The 21,009-nt window shown below is 38.5% G+C and overlaps 1 protein-coding gene across 1 annotated transcript; it reads left to right on the top strand.

The window, feature by feature from the left end:
• Positions 1-1,423: 1,423 nt before the first annotated feature.
• Positions 1,424-8,486, top strand: LOC129749509 (uncharacterized). Its single transcript, XM_055744483.1, has 3 exons — positions 1,424-1,561; positions 1,652-2,026; positions 7,945-8,486. The coding sequence occupies exons 1-3, from the start codon at positions 1,516-1,518 to the stop codon at positions 8,133-8,135; spliced, it is 612 nt and encodes a 203-aa protein (XP_055600458.1). The 5' UTR covers positions 1,424-1,515; the 3' UTR covers positions 8,136-8,486.
• The last annotated feature ends 12,523 nt before the right edge of the window (positions 8,487-21,009 follow it).

The following is a 21,009-nucleotide window of genomic DNA, read 5'->3' as shown; positions in this document are numbered from 1 at the left end:
AGAAGCATTCTTGAGTACGCAGCTCCTGTTTGGGCCCTGTACCAATCGACAGTAAGTCAATCCATTGAAGGTGTTCAACGAGCCTTTATCCGCTTCGCTCTTCGGAAACTTAGATGGAATCCTGAAATCGCTACTCTATACGAACATCGCTGCAACCTTATACATTTAGATACGCTTGCCCGGAGAAGAAAATTTTTACAGTATTTATTTACATACGACATATTGAGCGGAAACATCGACAATGACGAACTCTTAACAAAAGGTTAGTTTGTCCGCCTCTACACGGTCACTCCGACATCAGCAGTTCCTCTGGATTCCCGGTCATCGGACTATTTACGGTTTCTACAACTCTTTGGACACGTGCAACCGCTACTTCAATCAACGTGCCAGCATCTTTGATTTTGGAATCTCAAAACAGGTGTACAAAAATAGATCAGGCAACTTTTATTATAATAAGTCTGTGCGAAACATTTGTTCTCGAAAATAATAAATAAATAAAAAATAAAAACCTGGCAAAAACTGGACTGTCTTCTAAGATTTTTGGTTAACCGGACCGGATCGCAACTTTCCTAAATATTTAAATTGAATATTTGAACATGCCCGTATGAAACCGATAATATAATGAACTCGTTTCCAATTCCTTGATATGTTTAAAATATTATGTTTACTGGGACGGCACATGATAAAAAAAAATATAAATAGGGGTTCCCCGGCCCCCCCGATGACTTAATCCGACCCTTAGAATACACCTTTATCACCGTGCCCTTGTTAATTTGCTGCAGTTTTGCCAGTTAATTTGTAGGATAATACTATAAACTTTTATTGTTATTTCTCTAATTTGTTGAAAAAATGTGTATTTTCTAATTCTTGCATAAAATTTTGAATAAACATAATTTTTATCAAAAATTATTATCTCATCTGAGCTTAAAAATGTAAAATTTGAAGTTTTTACGAAAAATTATTAGCCGAAATTTAAAAGTTTTGCTGGTGTATTTGGTTCCCAAATCTTAAAAAAAAAGGAAGTTGTAGATCCCTGACTTTTTTTTCCTGAATTTGGTATTGAAATTGTTTAAAAAAGACACTATAGTTATTTATTTATGTTGTACTGTTAGGTTTCCCGTTTTTTTTTATTAAAATAAGTTCGAAATTGTTCGAAAGTTGTCAATTTCCAGCAATCCTCTACCATTCACCTCAGTGTGAATTTTTACACTCGATTATTCATGAATCATTCTTCGGGTGCAATGGGTAGTGCCAGTGCGTTATCGCAGAACTAAGAACGTAATCACAGTTTTTCGGCAGTGACGATTCTCCAAATCAGTATGCAAAGGTTTTTATCAATGTACTCTGGAGCGGCTTCCAAGAAAAAATAACATATCGAAAATATTTAAAGCCTGGATATCACTATCGGCCCCACATCAGTCGTAATTCGGATACCGAAGAATCAACACCGTCAGCAGTCGAAGATCTAGGGTAAACTAAGTGGATTAAGTGATTTTAGAAAATAAATTTGTGACCATGAAGCTCTGGATTGGGCTTCTTCTAGTGGGGCTGGCCATTGAAGGTGTGTGATTTTGTGAACTGTTGATGGACAAGATCAAACTGTTGATTGACAAAGTGTGATACTAATGTATTTCGTAATTGTTTTGTTAAGGCCGCGCCCAGCTTACCTGCTTCGTGTGCGAGAACTGTCCGGATCCGTTCAATCAGAACCTTTTCCTGCAGGAACAGTGTCCTCCACCAGTGCCAACGATCGTAACGCCCCCCAATGAGGGAACAACGCTTCCACCCGCGCCAACCCCTTCGGATCCAAATGCACCCACCATGATCCCACCGCCGGTGCTTCCGCCGCTAAATCCTGGCCCTGGCCCTGCTCCGGCACCTCCAGGACCTGGCCCGGTACCGCAGCCTCCAGAGGGACCCATCATTACGCCCCCGCCGGTTGGACGCAAACGACGCGATACGGAAGCCGCCGTCGCCGACATCGAGGAGCGCCAGGTTGGCCACCGCTGCTTTGTCCTGACCCACAGTAAGTTTTGGTGATATTTTCCCACAGCTGGAGATTTTGATGATCCATGTTCTTTGAAAAAAGATGACTATCCTTTTCTCTTTGGGATAGCGTTTGAAACTTTTAAGTCAACGATCATGAAATCGAATCTCGGTCCCGGTTTACAAAGTACATCCTCTCTGTGATCATTTTTAACATGCTAGCCATCATATCTTGAAAAAAGTAAATTTTTCTTGAAAATTTTCATAGATGTGTTCTAACAAAGCTATCATTAATATAAAATTATGGTTCTATAGTGCACGGTGATTGGTATTACAAGCATCTGTTTTAGATAATATACTAAATCAAACCGAAAAAATTTAAAAATTCATGAACTTCCAACTTGTACAGAAAATTTACTTACAAGTTGAGAGCTAAAAATCAGCAGTAAATTGACATAAATTATTTTCGATAAAATCTTTTCTTAAAAAGATAACCTTAAAATTAAACTATCAATAAAATATAAAAAGGAACGGGCTCACCAAATTTACAGCAGCAACAAGGGCACTTCCCCTGTGTTACCCATGATCCAGACCAGCAGATGATGTTACTGTTAACAAGACAGTTCGTTCTGCTCTTATTGAATTTTGCATTTGAGGTGATGCGTTATTGACACTTTATTTTTAACTAACACTCAGAATTTCACTAAAAATATAATTTATTTTGCTTCACAACACCACAGCCTGGAGCGCAATTTACAGGAGGATTCCTGATTTTCAGCCTTTTAAACACAATCTAACATATGCTGGTGCCCAGTTGGAACACGCAATTTTTTCAAAACGACCTCCTATACGAACTTCAGACTATGGAACTGCATTTGATTATATGTTACATATAAAATATATAATTTTTTGTCAAAAATTTTTGATAAAATTTTTCAGCCGGAAAAACGCGTGTTGGCGTTTCAACACACGCCTACTTTTCTTTGCCCGGGCTCCTTCACGTTGTTCGCTAAACTTAACCAAAAACTGTATTCAGTTTTGATAAGCTTTGATTTATGTATGGAAAAACGATTTCATTAAAGCTCGTTTTGTAGAAATAAATTTAAAAATGCGTTTGGATAGGACTTAGGATATAGTTCAAGTTCCAAAAAAATGAAATCGGTTGAAGCTGCGCACCCACTTTTGAATTTGGCAAGCTGCCTTTTCTTTCTCGGTTGATATTTTTTCGTGAAATTTTCACACAATCTAGTTCAACTACCCAACCAACGTTCTACAAACCTTGAAGTCTTTACAATGACTGGAAACAAAGATACAGGTTTTCTCGCTAAAATGGGAAATTTGCAATTGCTTCACTAAATTTGCTGTATCTTTGACAATTTTCATTGAAAAATCTTGAAATTTGGTCCAAAGATGTTAAAATGCTTGATTTTACAAAATGAAAATTTACCACAAAGAATGTTTTGAATTTATAAATTAGAACTTCATTCGTGCTTTGTTTGGGAATAGAAAATGTTTCAACAGAGCTCAAATAAGAAAAACAGAGTTTCAGAAATGACCACTAAATATACTGATAAAAAAAATTTGATACACAATTAAAGCGAGTATTATATTTGCTTTTGTGTTTAAATTCCAGTACTGTTTACAATTTTTTGTTCTAAACACAGCACGAATGTATCAATTTGCAAGATTCTTCTTTGTGATGAACTTTGATTTAGTGAAAGAAAAAAACGAGAATACATGGATTACGATTTTTTTCCATACAAACATCCGTCCAAAAAAGAATGAAATCGTCTGCTGAGCGATAATGTAACTTATTTTCTACCCAGCCCCAGTTTTGATTGCGTTAATCGTCGAAATTTGGCCAGCTACTATATCAAACATTTTTACGTCTTAAGACCAAATTTCAAGATTTTTCAATGAAAATTGTCAAAGACACAGCAAATTTAGTGAAGCAATTCCAAATTTCCCTTTTTTACGGGAATAGCTGTATATTCGTTTCCAGTCACTATGAAGACTTCACATTTTGTAGAACGTTAGTTGGATAGTTGAACTAGATTGTGTGGAAATTTCATGAAAAAATATCAACCAAGAAAGTAATGGCAGTTTGTCAAAGTTGGAAGTGGGTGCGCAACTTCACGCGATTTCATTCTTTTTTGAACGCAACTGAACATGGACGAAAAATTTAAGTTTCAAATTATTTTCTCCAACTTAACTTATTTATATTTGAAAAAAAAACTGGGTTTTGATCTAATCTGCCTGGTTTAGTTTTTTAATTAAAAATTTTAAATGAAGCTCCCGGTTTTTGTCAGGTTGTTAAAAAATTGTCTGAAATTACCCGACTACATGCAGGAGAAAATCGGAATGTCTAAGCTGGCACTAATCAGAGAAATTAGAAGATGTTTCAAAAAGAATTTAGAGTTTTCAGACATCAGTAGAAAATTTTACTTCTAAACCGTTAATTCAATCTCTTTGCAGTCTTCGACATACTTATTCAAAGTACAATTTAATTTAACTTTGTCTTGAACGTCGAGTTTTTAAAACATTCTTCAGTTTTTTAGTCATAACTATTTTCTTGCTCTTTATTTTTAATTTTCGAAACTTTCTCTCAAGCTGTATAACAAAACACATATTTTTGTTGAACTTTATAAGCATTTAAAATGGAAGCTCTTAGACCTATATTGAGAAAATGCTTTAAAATATTTCTATTTCAGCCTTTATTTTACGAACGTTTTACAATTTTCGGAAGCTCGAGCTGTATTCAGAAAATTGATGCTCAACTTTATATATTTTCTCTATATAACTCTAAGAGCAAACATTTTACATGCTTATAATGTTCAACAAAAATATGCATTTTGTTTGTTTAAACAACATGAAAAAAAAGTTGTTTTGAACATTAAAAACCACGATGAAAAAGTTATGATTAAAAAACTGATTTTTACGGGTTATTATCATAATTTACCTGGTAACTTGGAAGATTAATGTTTTGAAACTCAACGTTCAACAAAAAGTTTCATTCAATTATATTTTGAAATTACAACTCATTTATAAAAGTGCTCAGTTTTTTTTCTGTCGAAAAGGATTAAAAATGCTGCAAAAATACTGCAGCGAACTTATGATTCCTCACATGGAAAACAACCAGTTTTTCTCAACAGCACAAATTTTTGCAAAACCAACAAAATTATCTGTTCAATTTTTTTAAAATATTCCTGACAACAAAAAGAAAAGAGATCTAAATTAAACGTTATGAATAAATAATCAACTCTCTCGAAGAACGCGATTGAATTTGACTTCTGCGCAAAATGTAATAAGTTTTATTTTTGTTATATTTACCTTTCGATAAAATATAAATTTTTTATTTTTTTTTTCGTTTTTCAGGTTACACAAAATTTCAGCTTTGTCAGTTCCATATGTAATAATCTATGTTTTTTAGAACAAGTTCGATGGTGTAGGGAAAAAGTGGTAGAAATTTTGACATTTTGAAAATTTTACCATGCAAAAATGTTTTCAAGATCTTTGGGCGTTGTATTTTTTTTACAGCACTGTTTCTATTTCAGCCGTATGTGATAGAAATATTGCTATTTTTGCATCACAGCATGCGAAACTACATCACGTGTTGTTAAAAACTTGAATGACACAGATCTTGAATTTTTGCATGGCAAAATTTTCAAAATGTGCAAAAATTTGAATAAATGTTTTCCCAACTTTTTCCTAACACCAGTGAACTTCCTCTTAGATCTCAATTTTTCCGTTTTTTTTCTTTTTTTTAAACTTCGGTATCAAGCTTTTAGCAAAAAATTAAACACGAGATCCTCTTTCACGCGATTTTTAAAAAAACAGTCACCGCCTACTGGGGTGGTGCCATTATTAAAAAAAAAAAGACTAACAACGAAACGTCAAATTGAAGAAAAGAGGCAAATTGAGGCCCGCATACACAATCCTATAACTTGGCAACCTTTGGCAGTTTAGCTGAAAGAACAGCTGGCCATAAAGAGGATAAGAAGAAGAAGAGGAAATTATCCTCTTCCAGATGCATCTTATTTTTTTTCCTATTACATCAGTTTATAAAAATATTTCCGGTTAAAACCACGAGTTTCTTAACTTCTGAAAACAAAGAGAGAAGTATCATTTTTGTTTTCATTTCCCGTTCGGTAAAATGATTGAATTTTAAGGAACACTGAAAACACTGAATACTGAAATGTCCTCCAGTGATGCAAGAAATAATAATAATTTTTTATATTTATAGAATTGTATTATTTTCTAGTGTTATATGTCTTTTACAAGAATATCTAGGGAAAATATGAATCCTGCTTAGATTAAAGATAAAGAAATGATTATAAATTGATTTCTTACAGATCTCACGAAAAATTAAATTTAAGAAAACAAAATTCTTCCAAGATTAGTTATCGAAACATCGCTTCGAAAACAATGTTCTTCTGTGTTGTCTTCGACTAATTACATTATAATTAAAATCAAAAGAAAATTTGATCGAGCTCCTGAATATTCGAAAAAGAATTCCTTCGAATTTCAGGAGAAATGAAGTGGTACAAGAATCGTTCAGCAATCTCCCCGTGCCTCAAGAAAACCTCTTGTTTTTGACAATTCAAGATTCATTATGAGCTTTTTTCCTGTAATTCAGAGGATGATGATCCCGAGCGGGATAATTTCAATCTTTGTGTGTGAATTTGTTCGACTTCAGAACACTCAAAAGAGAATTTCTCTGAATTTCAGGATCAAGTGATAGTCATGAAATTCGGTTTGCTATCTCCCTGACGCCAGGCAAACTTTTGTTTTTGATAATTTAAGTGTCATTTTTAGCTGTTTCCCTATAATTCAGAGGATCGCGGTTTCGAGCAGAATAATTGCTTTGCCGATTTTTTCACATTTTGTAAGGTGGTAAGAAAACCGAATGATCACTAAAATATTCAGATTATCGGCTTAAATTACCGAGCTTTCAGTAAAAATAACAAAACTTTCAGCAGTTAAAACGTTGAATTGTAAACCTTTCTACAGTTTTTTCGGTAAATATTGCGGTACTCCGAATGCAAAGATACAATTTTCAGCGAAGCGGCCTGGTAATGTTTACATGTGTAAATTTATGCGATGGTTTTTAAGATAGCGTCCAATGAAAAAGTTTTTCGACTTTAATTTTTGGGCAGCACGTGCGCCATCTATAAGGTATACTGTAAACCACCCTTTTTCCAAAACTAGGCTATTTTTGATTATTTTTCCAGTTTCTTCAGCTTGACCTTAAGTCGAAATTATGACATATTTAGCCGAGTGTCCTCCTTCGGCACAAAAACAACATAGGTATTTGGCTTTTTTAACACTCCACCACAGTTTTCGCGTAGTGACAATTGTAGATCCAACAAAAACAGAGTATAAACTGAGTCTTCCTTATGTATGTATTTATAAGCCATTCATCGTGTCAATCGATCAGATCCTCAGCCTCCTCAAGTACCATACATCTAGTTTTTTTCATTTTTTGTCCTTGTTTATCTAAGGCGAGACTTTTCAACGAAAAGTTTCAGGCTGGAAACCTGCCAGGTGCCCGCTGAAGAGTTCGTTTTGATGTCCATTACAATTTTTTTCAAAATATATCCCCACTAAATAGTGGTCTAACGATTTTGCGCACGATTTGACCACCGTTTTTTTTTTTTATTTTTTTTTACTGGTGAGCAGCTTTTCTAACTTGTAGAAATGCAGTTAGGCCTGTTTATTAATCAGCTGAACTATCCAGTCAGAAAAATTTATCTGAAATCTGAAATTTTTCGGATTACGCTTGATTCCTCAACTTCATAGAGTCTTTCAACTTCACTTTTTTTTCAAATTTAAGCTCACTGTTAGGTCCTCAAGGACTTATTAAACGATCTACCATAAGAACTTTGGTTGAATAGTTGATTTATTCAATACTATACAGTGAAATTAACAATCTTTTTTTTATTTTTTATTTTCCTTCAGATGGCGTAACACGTCGTGGTTGCACCACCCATGGCAACGATCACCTGCTGACCTGTCGAAACCTGAACGGAGGAATCCAGCCGGCCGAATGCCGGGTTTGCGACTGGGCCGGATGTAACAACGGCAACGGACTGACCGTTTCGATTGCCGCCCTGATGGCAGCACTGCTCGTTGCGTTGAGATTATTCTAAAAAATAGAAATCATTCACCAGAAAAACCAAAATAAATCGTTCACCGATCATCCCAAATCTCCATCACCGTTCATAAAAAAAAAACATTCTCTCTTTGTCAAACTTAAATCGAACTTCATCATGAATGTGTGTGTGCGTGAACTTGCGTGTGCGTAGCTGAGTGATCACCAGCAACCAACATACCGAAATCGAGAATGCTCAACAACAACACTGGTCAGGAGCATCCCGCTCAGGGAGGGATGCTTTCCGAAGAATCGAGACGGCAACACTGGAACGAGAAACGAGGTCGCTGAAAATTTTTAACGAATTGTGTAATTATCGCTAAGCTAGTCATAATAAATCGAAACTCATACACAAATCAATCTTTCATTTCTTCGATTTTTTTTCTGAGTTAACATTAATCAACTTGACAAGTACGCCCCCACCCTATCTAAATCAATTACACCTGTCCGATTTTATCAAACAAAAATAAACACAGATCGCACACCTTTCGTACAAAATTATCACAATTTTTTCTCCCCTTATCGAGTGAGGGTGGTGGCTCCGATGACGGATCGCTAGCTGGCGTGTTTGTTCATTTTCATCGACTTTTATTGACGAATTAGGAAGCATGATAGCCGCGGGCTCCAAGCTAATCAATCACAGTGGAATTTGGAAAAAAAATGATCGACCGGTTGTCAAAAACTGGATTACCAGAGTCTTATCGGGGCGGTGTGCCTTAATTTAACAGGGAAGGTCGCTACGCTTTGACACCCGATTATCTGGAGCTCTGATTTGCAGTAAATCTGCGGGCTTCTTATCGCGAAAAAAGAAGGGGCTTAACTTCTGCGAATGAAACTGAAAATCCGGCATTAGAAATCCTACAAGATAAAAATGAAACAATTTGCGCTTTGGTATGAGAAAAGCTGTGTTCGGCATCGCTAACTGAAAAGTTAGCGGCGCTAATTAGATCGCTATTTCGGTCAAAGTTAGCGATCGCTAATTAAAACCGCTAAATGTTGCGTTAAAGTTATCGATCTATAATAAACCGCTAATCGCTAATCGATAGTAAAAAGTTTTGAAAAAGACAGCAAAACACAAATTTTGCAGTCATCATTAATTATAATATTGACTAGAAAAGTTGTTAAATGATCTCAATAGGGGCCGTTTTCGAAATTATTTTGTAATATTTCTGTTATGGACAGTTGCTAAAAAAAAAAAAAATTAACCAAATTTTTCTAAATATTCACCCGTTATTTTTTTTTTTTCATCAGTCAATGCAAAGATTCTCTTAAGGTAGATGTTTTGTTTGGTCCGAAATAGATTTTCATTGATTTTCAAAATTAATGCTCAAAAGGTTGATGGATTTATTGACTTATTTTGTTCTGGAAATTTTAATTTTTCACAACTTTTTCATCTCTTTTATATTCAAAAAAGGCTTATGCTTAAGACATAAATTCAAGTAAAGACAATTCAAAAAGACGCTTATTCCTATGATTCCAGTCAAAATCGAGATCGAATAGCTTCTGAAATCAATCTTTAACGAAAATTTAAATACCTGATCGGATTAATAATTTTAAATCTAAATGATGCTGATTTTTTTTTATCTATAAGTCTATGGCCAAATTAACACTTCAAAGAGATAGCGTTCTTCAGTTAGCGGAACTAGAAATTAGCGGAACTTTCTAATCCGCTAGCTGAAGAAAAATATAGCGAGAAAATTAATTCGCTAACCGAAAGTTAGCGGACTAGTTAGCGATTAGCGGATTAGCGTTTTTGTGCCGGACACTGGAGAAAAGGTTTTTATGCAATTCAGTGCTACTTTTTGATACTGTTTTCAGAGTCGAAATGTACAGTCCACGACCTTCCTTGATCAGAAATTTCCATTCATTTGGCAAGGTCGTCAACAGGGTGTTCAATAAGTTCGAATAAAAATTAAAATAACGGTAATTCAAAATCAACTGGACAGATTTTTTTACTCAAATGGAAAGGTAATTCAATAATGGTCAATCACACCTTTTGTTTAGGAAATTTTTTACCTTAAATCAATTACATATATGAGCATCAGCGGCTCCTCGAGTCTACTGTACGCGGCACGCTCCTCTATTGTTGAAATTTCGTTCCCCATAAGAATGCTGACGAATTTTATAGAGAGTCAAAACAGGTTTCCTGCATTTGTTTATTCTCGACCACATGTATGATATAATTAACCAATCCAAGAGAGCTATATTTGAAGGGCAAGTCACTTTTCATTTTGAGCCAATATTTTTAAAAACCTGTATTATTCTGCGTAAAATGACCTTTTAAAATAAACACTGCATGCAAAATTAGACAAAAATCCATTAATGATCAATGTAAACTTAATACAAAGTTACACAAGCACATATTTAATGGTTTTCATCTATTTATGATGAGCAGTTATTCTATGTTCCATCACGTTGATAAGCTTTTTGATGAAAATCAGCTAGCACGTAGCTACTTTTTCGACATTTCACACATAATTTGAAGAAAAAAAAAGGATGCTATATGAGACAAAATTAGGATTTCTGTACTTGTTCTATCTTGACATTATCAATGATCATGAGAAACCAAAGAAGGCAGATTAGGTGACCTGTAAACTATTTATTTTGGTCAATAAATTGGATTTTTTGCCTGTACCAGTACTTGTGGTGTGAAAAGGATGATAAAAACCGAACACTTAATGAAAATTAATTCTTCGACACCAGGAATATTTTGTCTGATGATAGCACAAAATTACTCTAAAAAAAATTAGATGTATCTATATGTTACGGCTTTACCACACCTTATGGTTTAAAACTGTATTCGAACTTATTGAACACCCTCCTGTACACGCGATTCATTGTTGAGATATGCTTTTTGTAGGTTAATTAACACATTAAGGACCGTGAAGAAATCTAAGCCGAGAAACATCTATATCAAAGATTCTTTTTCTTGAAAACAAAGGGACCAAATGCCAAATTCTACAAATTTTATTTTTTGGAGTAGCTGAATGTGTTTTACTTAATTTTGTAGAATATAGTTTTATGGTCGGTACCTACAATTTATGCCATTCGAGTTATGCTTCTGAGGGTAGAGCATTCGCGGCATAAAAAAAAACGAGATTTCTCGTATTTGGTCCGCTATATGTTAATATATTTTCAAGGGAATTATTCGAATTTGCTTACAATTGTGTATGTAACTCGTTGCAAAACTCATTTTTAGCACACAACATAATTATCCAACTCGACAAGCCTCATTGAATAAATTTACGACTCGAGTTTTGCAAAGAAAATTTAAAAATCGAGCAAAAAACATACTTTTTTTTTTATTTGTCGATGCCGTCAAAAACTTTACCCAGTATGACGGATTGGCTTAATGATATCACCTAAAAACTTTATATTGGTTTTTTTATCATATACCACCAACTTTTAGCTTAGCTTAGCTTGAAGGACTACTCACATGCACCTTGAATCATTGAACCCGAAATGCTCCTTAAGATTTCTGGATGGAGAATTTAAAAGTATTTATTTATTGCAAATCAACCAAGCACATATTGGTCCAAATGATGACTTAAAATGAATATAAAAAGAGTACTTAGTCTAATTACAGGGTTTTTAATACACTTAAATTTTACTACGGAAATCATCTCCCGAAACGTCGAAGTCGAAGTGCTCAGAAAAACGGTTCAATGTTTTCATAACACCGATGATAGTGCTATTAGCTCCATAATTGTTCAATCGAATGGGATCATACAATCGAAGACCTTTTTTCTAAGTCCACGGGGTCGCACACTTAGAGGAATGGTTTCCAGGAGTGTAGGGCAGTCAATTCAAGATGTCAAGAGATCGGCGACGAAGGAAGCTCATGCTGCGTTTCTGCGAGCTTGAAGAGCATCTATGTTTATGAGACGGCATCGATGTTCATAGCTTGGCAAGTGAAACGGGTCTTGCCAATGCAGGTGTCTTAGGGCGAATCGCAAGAAGCGCATGCTGTATAGCCTCGATCCGTTCGGCCGCATTCTAGTTGTAGGGACACCAATCAGCTGATTCATATTCAATACTGCAATACAAACTTCTCAGGCACAGGCACACATCCTTGAAGTCCTTAGACACTCAAAATAAGAATCCAAGTCTTCTCGAAGCTTTGTCGACAACGTAGTTTGTATGTGTCCTGAATTCCAGCTTCCGGTCTAGAATTACGCCCAGATCATTGATGTGCTCTACGCGTGCAATTGGCTCATCTCCGAGGAAGTACTCAGCGGAAAAGTACTTTTTGAAAAGCTGATGACTGCACATTTACTGTGATTCAAAGGCAGACAGTTTATGTCACACCAGTGTGCGAAGAGGTTAAATTGATTTTGTAGGAAATCAAAATCGTCCTATTCAGGTCGTCAGCATAGCATAGCTTTGGACCGTCGATGAGTGAGAGTGCATCGTTGAAGTAGATTAAGAAGATAATCGGCCCTAAATGGCCTCCCTGAGGCACACTAGAAGAAACAGAGAATTGTCTGGAGAAAGAAAGGTCCAAATAGGTAGCTCTGGAACCAGCCAAGAAGAGTTCCACAGAAACCCAGGCGTTCGAGCTTTCCAATGGCAATATCGGGGTGGAATGCCGCAGACAAATCGGTGTAAATAGCATCGGTTTGAGACCTCGCAGTAAAACTTTCATGCACGTAAGAAGTAAACGTCAGAAGGCTAGTTGACGTGGAGCGCTTGGGCATGAAGCCGCGTTGATCGTCAGACCACCAGTTCAAATAGTTTGGATACTACGCATAATGTCGAGATTCCCCGGAAGTTGTTGACACCTCTCTTGTTACCTTTTTTATACACCGGAAACATGAAAGCCTCCTTCCACAGTTAGGAGAAGGTAGCTCTGTCAAGTGTAGCTTGGAAATTAAGCCTAACAGGAGTCAGCAAAACGTTTAAAAAAAGTAGCAGATATTCCGTCCGGACCCGTAGAGAAAAAATTTTTGAGCTTAGCTGCTGCTTTTGAGATGGCTGCATCCTCAACCACAATGTTGTTTATAGAGAAGCCCAGTGGCGCAATATTCCTGACTGAACCATTCTAATATTCAGGGGATTTTGACGCTGTATTATAGATAGACGCGAATTTTTCGATAAAGAGGTCACAGACTCCACGATCAGAGTTGGTCGTATTGTCATCCAGAAACATTTGGGTTGGCTGACCAGGTTCATCCCGCTGTCTTTTTTTTTTTTTTTTTACAAGATGGAAATTTGACTTCAAACCATAACAGCCGGGTGTTTGCTGCCGTGTGTGGGTTCGTCCCACTAAAACCACCTTGGGCTTCGTGTGCCAGATGTGCCCCTTGGTTTCACCCTATGATACTACATCAAGGGGTAGGCTGTGCTCATGCACTTATACATCTCACCCTTTTCCTCTTTCTCAATTTTTCCTCTATTTCTCTTTGATCCTCGTTCTGCTATATCCTTTTTCTCCTTTTTTCTCCTTCTTCTTCTTCTCTCTCGCCAACTTCAGACTGGTACGGAAGACCCCGAAACGTGTGCCGGTTAGGTAACGCTTTCATAATAACTCACGCCCGTCACAGCATCCACTATCCCGGGGACCTCGAAACGTGTGCCGGTTAGGTAACGCTTTCAAAGTAACTCGCGCCCGTCACAGCAACCACTTCCGCAGGATTTCTAACCACCAAGGCATGGCCGATTGAGAAACTACCAAGCTAGAATCCCGACACGACCACCCCGAATGGTATCTACGCTTCCTTTTGCTGCAGGAAAGATCGTAGCTGAGTACGTGTGACCTTTTAAGTCCCACCACACGTATGAGTCCAGATTAGGGTTATACCGCGCCCTAAGATCGCGTTGCTTTTGAATTGAAGTGTCATACGAGGCCCAAGACCTTTCATTAGCTTGTCAAATTTGGTTGACTATCTAGCTCTCTCCGTTCATCATCTTTCCTGATCCTTATCAGATCACGCATGATTTGCGAGATTTCGTCGACTATAGCACGCCATGACTGTTCGTCGCGACACATTTCACTCACTATGTTTTCAGCGTTCAAATTTTGAAGTTGTTGACGCCTTGAATTGAACCTGGGGCAGACAAAGATAGCATGTTCTGCCGATTCCTCCATCTCTACGCATTCCGGGCAATAAGGCGAGCTGATAAGCTTAAATCGATGAAGGTATTGCTTAAAGCACCCATGACCCGAAAGGAACTGCGTCAGGTAGAAGTTGACCTCTCCATACTTCCGATTTACCCAGTCTGAAAGTCTCGGGATTAGCCTATGCGTCCATCTTGCGTTGTTCGATGCGTCCCATTGCTCCTGCCACTTGAGCATTGACGCTGCTCGTTGAATATTACGCACTCCTCTAACAGCTCTTGCTTTGTAACATTCCATATCCTCCGCCAGAGTTATGTCGATGGGAACCATGCCCGCGATAACAAAAGCTGCATCTGCTGATATGGTCCTGTACGCACAGGAAACTCGCATGGCTATCAACCGATGTGTGCTCCGTAATTTGGATCTTTTGCGCTCTACCTCTATCGCGGAGCTCCAGACCGCTCCTCCGTATCGTAGTTTCGACAGTGCTACGCTCGCAAGGAGACGTCTCTTGCTACTCTTTGGACCATGGCAGTTCGGCATAATCCAGGCCAATGAATCTATGACTTTCGATGCACTTTCGCAACAGTATTTGACATGCGCAGCAAAACTTAAGCGATGGTCGACCATTACTCCAAGGTATTTCAGCTGCTGTTTCGAAGATGTCGTGTGCCCTCCAACAGTAATCTCCATGTGCGGCACAACTCTTTTATTGGTCACGAGCAGAACTTCAGTTTTATGGTGAGCTATCTGAAGCTTAACTCCCTCCATCCAGATGCCAACCCTTTCTACGGACACCGTTGCAAGGTCTTCTACCTCCTCGATAGTTTCGCCGGTAATCATGAGCACGATATCGTCAGCAAATCCGACTATCTGCACGCCTGCTGGCAGTTTCAGCGTTAACACCTCATTATACATGGCATTCCAAAGCACAGGTCCGAGTATGGAACCCTGTGGAACACCCGCTGTTAGGGCAGTAGATCGTATCCCAGTTTCGGTTTCGTACGTCAGGATTCGATTTTCGAAGAAGCTTCCTATTATCCTGCAGAGAGTATTGGGAACAAGCATCCTGTGAAGCGCTTTGGCAATCGCTTCCCAGCTGGCATTGTTGAAGGCATTCTTAACGTCGATCGTCACAATGGCGCAGAGACGAACACCTGTCCGCTTCATTTTATATGCGCGCTTCGCGTACTCTGTCACCATACGGATGGCGTCCACCGTAGATCTCCCTTTCCGAAAACCGAACTGTCTGTCCGACAGTCCACTTCCGCCTTCTGTGTAGATAATAAGTCTGTTTAATATTATCCTCTCCAGTAGCTTACCAAGGGTGTCCAGCAGACAAATGGGTCTATATGATGATGGATGCCCAGGGGGTTTCCCAGGTTTCGGTAGTAGCACCAACTTCGCCGTTTTCCACGAATTGGGAAAAGATCCCTCGTCGAGACACTTTTGTAGCACCACTCTGAAGGTATCCGGAATGGTCTGTACCGCCACCTTCAGCACTGCATTTGGGATTCCGTCCGGACCAGGGGCCTTATTCACCGCAAGTTTCTTAGCGATAGCCACGAGTTCTTCGTTCGTTACTGGCTCGATGTCGTGGGCACCCGCGTCGTACGGGGTAAGTGGCCACTGCGTCGGGCCATGCTGCGGGAAAAGATGTGCAACGATCTCTCTCAGTTTTTCCGGACACTTTTCGGTCGGCGACCTTGGGCCACCTAATCTCGCCAGTGCAACTCTATAGGCTTGGCCCCATGGGTTATCATCTACGCTCTGGCATAACGCTCTGTAGCAGTTTTCTTTGCTTGTTTTAATAGCTCGCTTAAGTGCCACCCTGGCTGCTCGGTAAACGGCACCTCTCGTTTCTCTGTCGGCTTCATTTCTCGCCCGTTGAGCTCGTCGTCTCGCTTTTAGACAGCTAGTACGAAGCTCAGCTATTTCTGAAGTCCACCAGTAAGCCGGTCGTCGCCACCACTTCGGTGTATTTCTTCTGGGCATGGTCATATCGCACACCGCTACCATCATTTTCGTCAGCTGCTCAGCATTATGGACCTGGGATGAGTCCTGCATGTATACAGCTTCGGTGCACACTTCTTTGTCGAAAACTTTAGTCTTCCATCTCCGCTCGTGCACTGGCAGCTGCCTTACCGCCACCGGATTTGGGTTTCCTACGCTATAGCGTATCGCCTGGTGATCGCTGTGTGTATAATCGTCACACACTCTCCAATTCATATCGGCTTTTAATGATGGACTCGCAAAGGTGATATCGATCACTGACGTTCTATCTGGTATTCCATGCTTGCGATAGGTGCTGATGGATCCAGTGTTGCACAACTCAACTTCCAGTCTTGCGAAAGACTCTAGTAGACTGTGGCCCCTAGGGTTGTTGCACCTACTACCCCAGTTTACCGCCCAGGCGTTGAAGTCTCCTCCTATTACAACAGGGACCTTTCCTGTCAGTTCGTGAGTGAGTTCGTCTAACATTGTGTTGAATTCCACGATCGTCCATCTTGGTGGAGCGTAGCAGCTACAGAAAAAGATGCCGTTAATTTTGGCAATCACGAATCCGTCCCGAGAATCTACCACTATCTCCTGGATAGGAAAACGTCCCGTGGCGTAGACAGCAGCTGAGCCAGACCTGTCCGCTGCCCAATTACCGTTTCCAGACGGGATTCTGTATGGTTCTGATAAAAGAGCCACGTCGCACTTTCTTTCGCCTACCGTTTGCTCCAACAGAAGCTGTGCGACCTCGCTATGGTTGAGGTTTAGCTGGATTACATCCAATTTTACTGGCTTGCCTTTGCCTTTTTGTATGCCTGGCAGTCTAAGCCACCAGTTTCGTGAGCATTGTCATCCGCCTGCTTGACCGGAAACTCTGAAGACGCTGGCGGGAAACAGCGCGACTGAGTCGAAGGGCAAAAGGGTCTCCGTTAGACTTGATACGTTGCATCCCGGTGCTTGAGGCCTTGTACAAGTTGCTACATTTTCGAGGTTCGGAAAAGAGCGTGCCGAAGAACTAGTGAGTGTAACACGTTGATAGGCTCGCAGTGCACTGGAAATGGAGATTCCATCACGAAGAGGAAGGCCAACATAAAATGGATACTTGACTGTAGTTGCAGGCTGGAGAACCCCGTCGCCAAAATCGAACTCAGGGCCGGGACGACTGATGACGCAGGCGAGAATCAGCGCGACTGAGTCGATGGACTCAAAGGTCTCATAAGTGTCTTGGTCGTTGCGTCCCGATGAAAAAGCCCATGAAGAAGCTGTAGTACGAGCGTACTTGAAGGCAGGTAGCAGGTGATTCAGGTCAGAGAATGCCATGTCTGAGCAGCAGGAAACTAAAATTTCGTCACGCAATGGGAAGGTTCTTGAACAACGTTTGTACTTACTTGCCTGAGGATGCAGGCAGGAGAGCCTCATTACAACAATCGAACTCAGGGCCGGGACGACTGATGATACCATTGAAGAACCATTGTCGGTGCAAGGAAGAGCAGATGTAGGGTCATTGTCATCGTGTCGAAGCGGGGTTGAGTAAACTAACGTCCATCGCGAACAGAAGCTGGGGTTAGAACCCCGGAGTACCGGTTCCCACAGTAGGAGTAAATCGACACTGGGTGCAGCTGTCGGTGTAGCTTGGCTTGTGGGAACCTTTTTGTAAATGGCGGACTTGGAAAGATTGCCTGAACAGGTTTTTTGAGTCAGAATCCTCGAATTCTCGGAATAGCACTCCAGCAGGCCATCTGCTAGCGTCTAATACCACGGGTTTTAGGCTTAATTCAACACCGACTTTAGAAGTGACTGACTTGAGTTGGGATAATTCGGAGTCTTTTTTTACCAAAAGGTGTGCCTCAGCAGCATCGCAGGATAGGCATTTCTTGACAAGGTCCTCGATATCAGCTTCCGTCACGGAATTTTGAACTTTCTCTAAGTCGATCCAAAACTTTTTTTTCCGGAGGTGCAACAGTCGCGATGCTTTTGGACGTTGTTACCCTTGTACTTACTGCTGGAGTCATAATTGGCTCGTAAGGGTTTTTAGAGGGTAATCAATGCGACGGCGTTTAATCGATTGGCTATCAAGCTACAGCCATGGGCTAACTTTGGTCGAAGAAATTCTAAATCATATTTTTGTTAGAATTTCAAAATGTATAAATTGTGTAAAAGTTCAATTTTTTTAAAGAAAAAAATTAGAAATAATCAGAACATCTAAATTTCCATTTCAGTGGAAAAAAGTTAAGGTAATTCCAATCCCCAAAAAAGTCAATAATCATAGTATTTCAAACTTAAGACCAATAAGCTTACTGAGTTCGGTTTCAAAAGTATTTGCAAAATTAATAAAGTAAAAAATTTCGAACTTCATTAATCAACATAACCTTCTTAGTAATAATCAATCCGGCTTTAGAACTTACCATAGTACCGAAACTACCTTAAGGGGGGGGTAGGGTCTAACGGGTATAAAAAAAACACCATTTTCACGATTTTTTTCTAGAGCTATCGTTCAAACAAATGTATTCATATTTTTTGCATTATACAAAGCATTGTTAAAAGAACATTTAGTAATTTTTTCGAAGAAAAATATTGAAAAATGAGTCGGTGACAAAGCATTTTCGAGGATGCCTTTTAGAAAACAGGATTTGCGGTGGACACTGTATCTCAGCACAGAATCATCTGAAGTCAAAAAATCAGAGCAAAATATTTTTAATAGATGTTTTTCTGGACCCCAACGTTTTTATTTAACTTAAAAATATTTTTATGAAATTTTTGTGGCTGTTGGAAGTAAAAACTACGATTTTTCACTTAAAAATCCGCCATTTTTCACCTGTAAAATCTCCCCAAAGTAAAAAAAAAACAAAAAAGAAAAACGTTGGGGTCTGGCATTTTATATGTAGAAAATATGTTCCAAGTTTGAAAAGAATCGGATAAGTAGTTTTCAAATGACGATGTCCACGGACTTTAAAAATGTGCTTTCGAGAAAAACGCGTTTGAAGTTTCTGCTCTTGCTTTCTTGCAGTATAAGATAGGAGGAGATAAAGGCCTATAACTTCTACAGTTTTGCTTCAATTGACTTGAAAATTTGACACAACATTCTTGAAATGTTTTACAATAAGAAAATAAAAAAATAAAAAAATCGATTTTTTGAAAGTGTTAGACCCTACCCCCCCCTTAATGAAAGTCCACAATGACATCGCCATAACTCTTGATAAAAAAGGACGTGCCATTCATTTGCTCATAGACTTTGCTAAAGCCTTTGATAGGGTGTCCCACAAAAAGCTAGTTCAAAAATTAATATCTCACTTTTCTTTTTCTGGACCTGCTGCTGAAATGATAAAATCATATCTCCTAGGACGTTCCCAGGCAGTTTTTACAGATGGATGCTTTTTGGAACTAACGCCTATTGAATCAGGAGTACCTCAAGGCTCAATTTTAGGCGCTATTCTATTTTCCATATTTATAAACGACTTACCATCAGTTTTAAAATACTGTAGCGTTCAGATGTTTGCAGACGATGTACAAGTTTATTTCTGCTCTGATAATTTGATGCCAATGAATGTTGTGGGGGAAATGGACACTCTACTAAAAACTTCAAATCAAAATCAAATTTTGATAATCCGTTTCCCACAAAAGATGGTCAAAATGCTTATCTAAAATCTTGCCAAACATATTTTTGGCCATTGAAACCCTGAAAAGATATATCTAACGAAAAAACTGTTTTTTGTAAAATTCAAATCTTACGGAAACAAATTGCCATAAAACTTTTATTTCAAGAGATAGATGTTTTATGTCTTCGACAAAGTTTCATGAATTACTAGGTGCTTCAATATTGTAGAGTTATGTATCATAGTAAGAAAATAATTTCCATATCTCAGAAACTTCATGAACCACCCAAAAATTATTTTATACAAAATGACTGTTGTTGTAAAAATTTGTAATGAGTAATGCATCAAACTTAAGGGAAAGACAAAAATAATTGTTTCCCACTAAATTTCCTTTCTGGACCACTGTGCATTGAAGTTGAAGAGTGTTGCATGTTACTCCAGTTGACGGTACCTGTGATGTTATTTGCCAATAAAATAAGAGTTGGGGTCGCTTACCAACAATTGCTGTTTGAATTTGAACAGAACGTTGTTTATTCAATCTAACGACTCTCTGGAGCCACCACATGTGTCGGTGTGCCGATCAGCTTTTTACTTACTTTGTTAACTTCAAAGACAATTAAGGATTACTAAGTAACGTTATTATCAGAATTACCGTATTGGTTTACAATTCTATATTAATAAAAATTGCTGAGAAAAATTTCCCATTCTAATTTATTGAGGCTTTCATGAATTAACATGAAATCGTAATTTTTTTCCACATGAACAGCACGTCAAAACAATGCAGAATTGAATCATCTACAAACGTTGGTTTTCTCAAGTTACACTTGAGCTTACGAAAAATGTTTATCGCAAAGCTTTGCACAACACCCCAAAGTTTATAACAAATGGAAAGCTGACAGGAAAGTTCGAATCATGCATGGCTCCATCTGTTTGTGAAAAACAACACTGATAAGTTCAGCAAACATCACATAGGTATACCTACCTGAATTTTTCTTTGGGAGGAGCTAACACTTTCGTTATCAGTTCAAGCTGGCCAAAGGTGATTTATCAAATCGTCAACGGAAGCACTGAAGCGTAAAACGCTCTATCACAACTGTACAGTACCCTTCTTAATTACCGGATGATTCATAGCCCAATAATAATTTACTAATACGTATTTATGCAGCATAAATCAACTGTCTAATCAAATAAAAATCGAATCTATCATAGAACACTGATTGTGG

This window comes from Uranotaenia lowii, chromosome 2 (genome assembly GCF_029784155.1).
Source record: "Uranotaenia lowii strain MFRU-FL chromosome 2, ASM2978415v1, whole genome shotgun sequence".
NCBI classification, from domain to species: Eukaryota; Metazoa; Arthropoda; class Insecta; order Diptera; family Culicidae; genus Uranotaenia; species Uranotaenia lowii.
The sequence above is the reverse complement of the archived record's forward strand: the minus strand, read 5'-3'. Positions and strand labels throughout refer to the sequence as shown.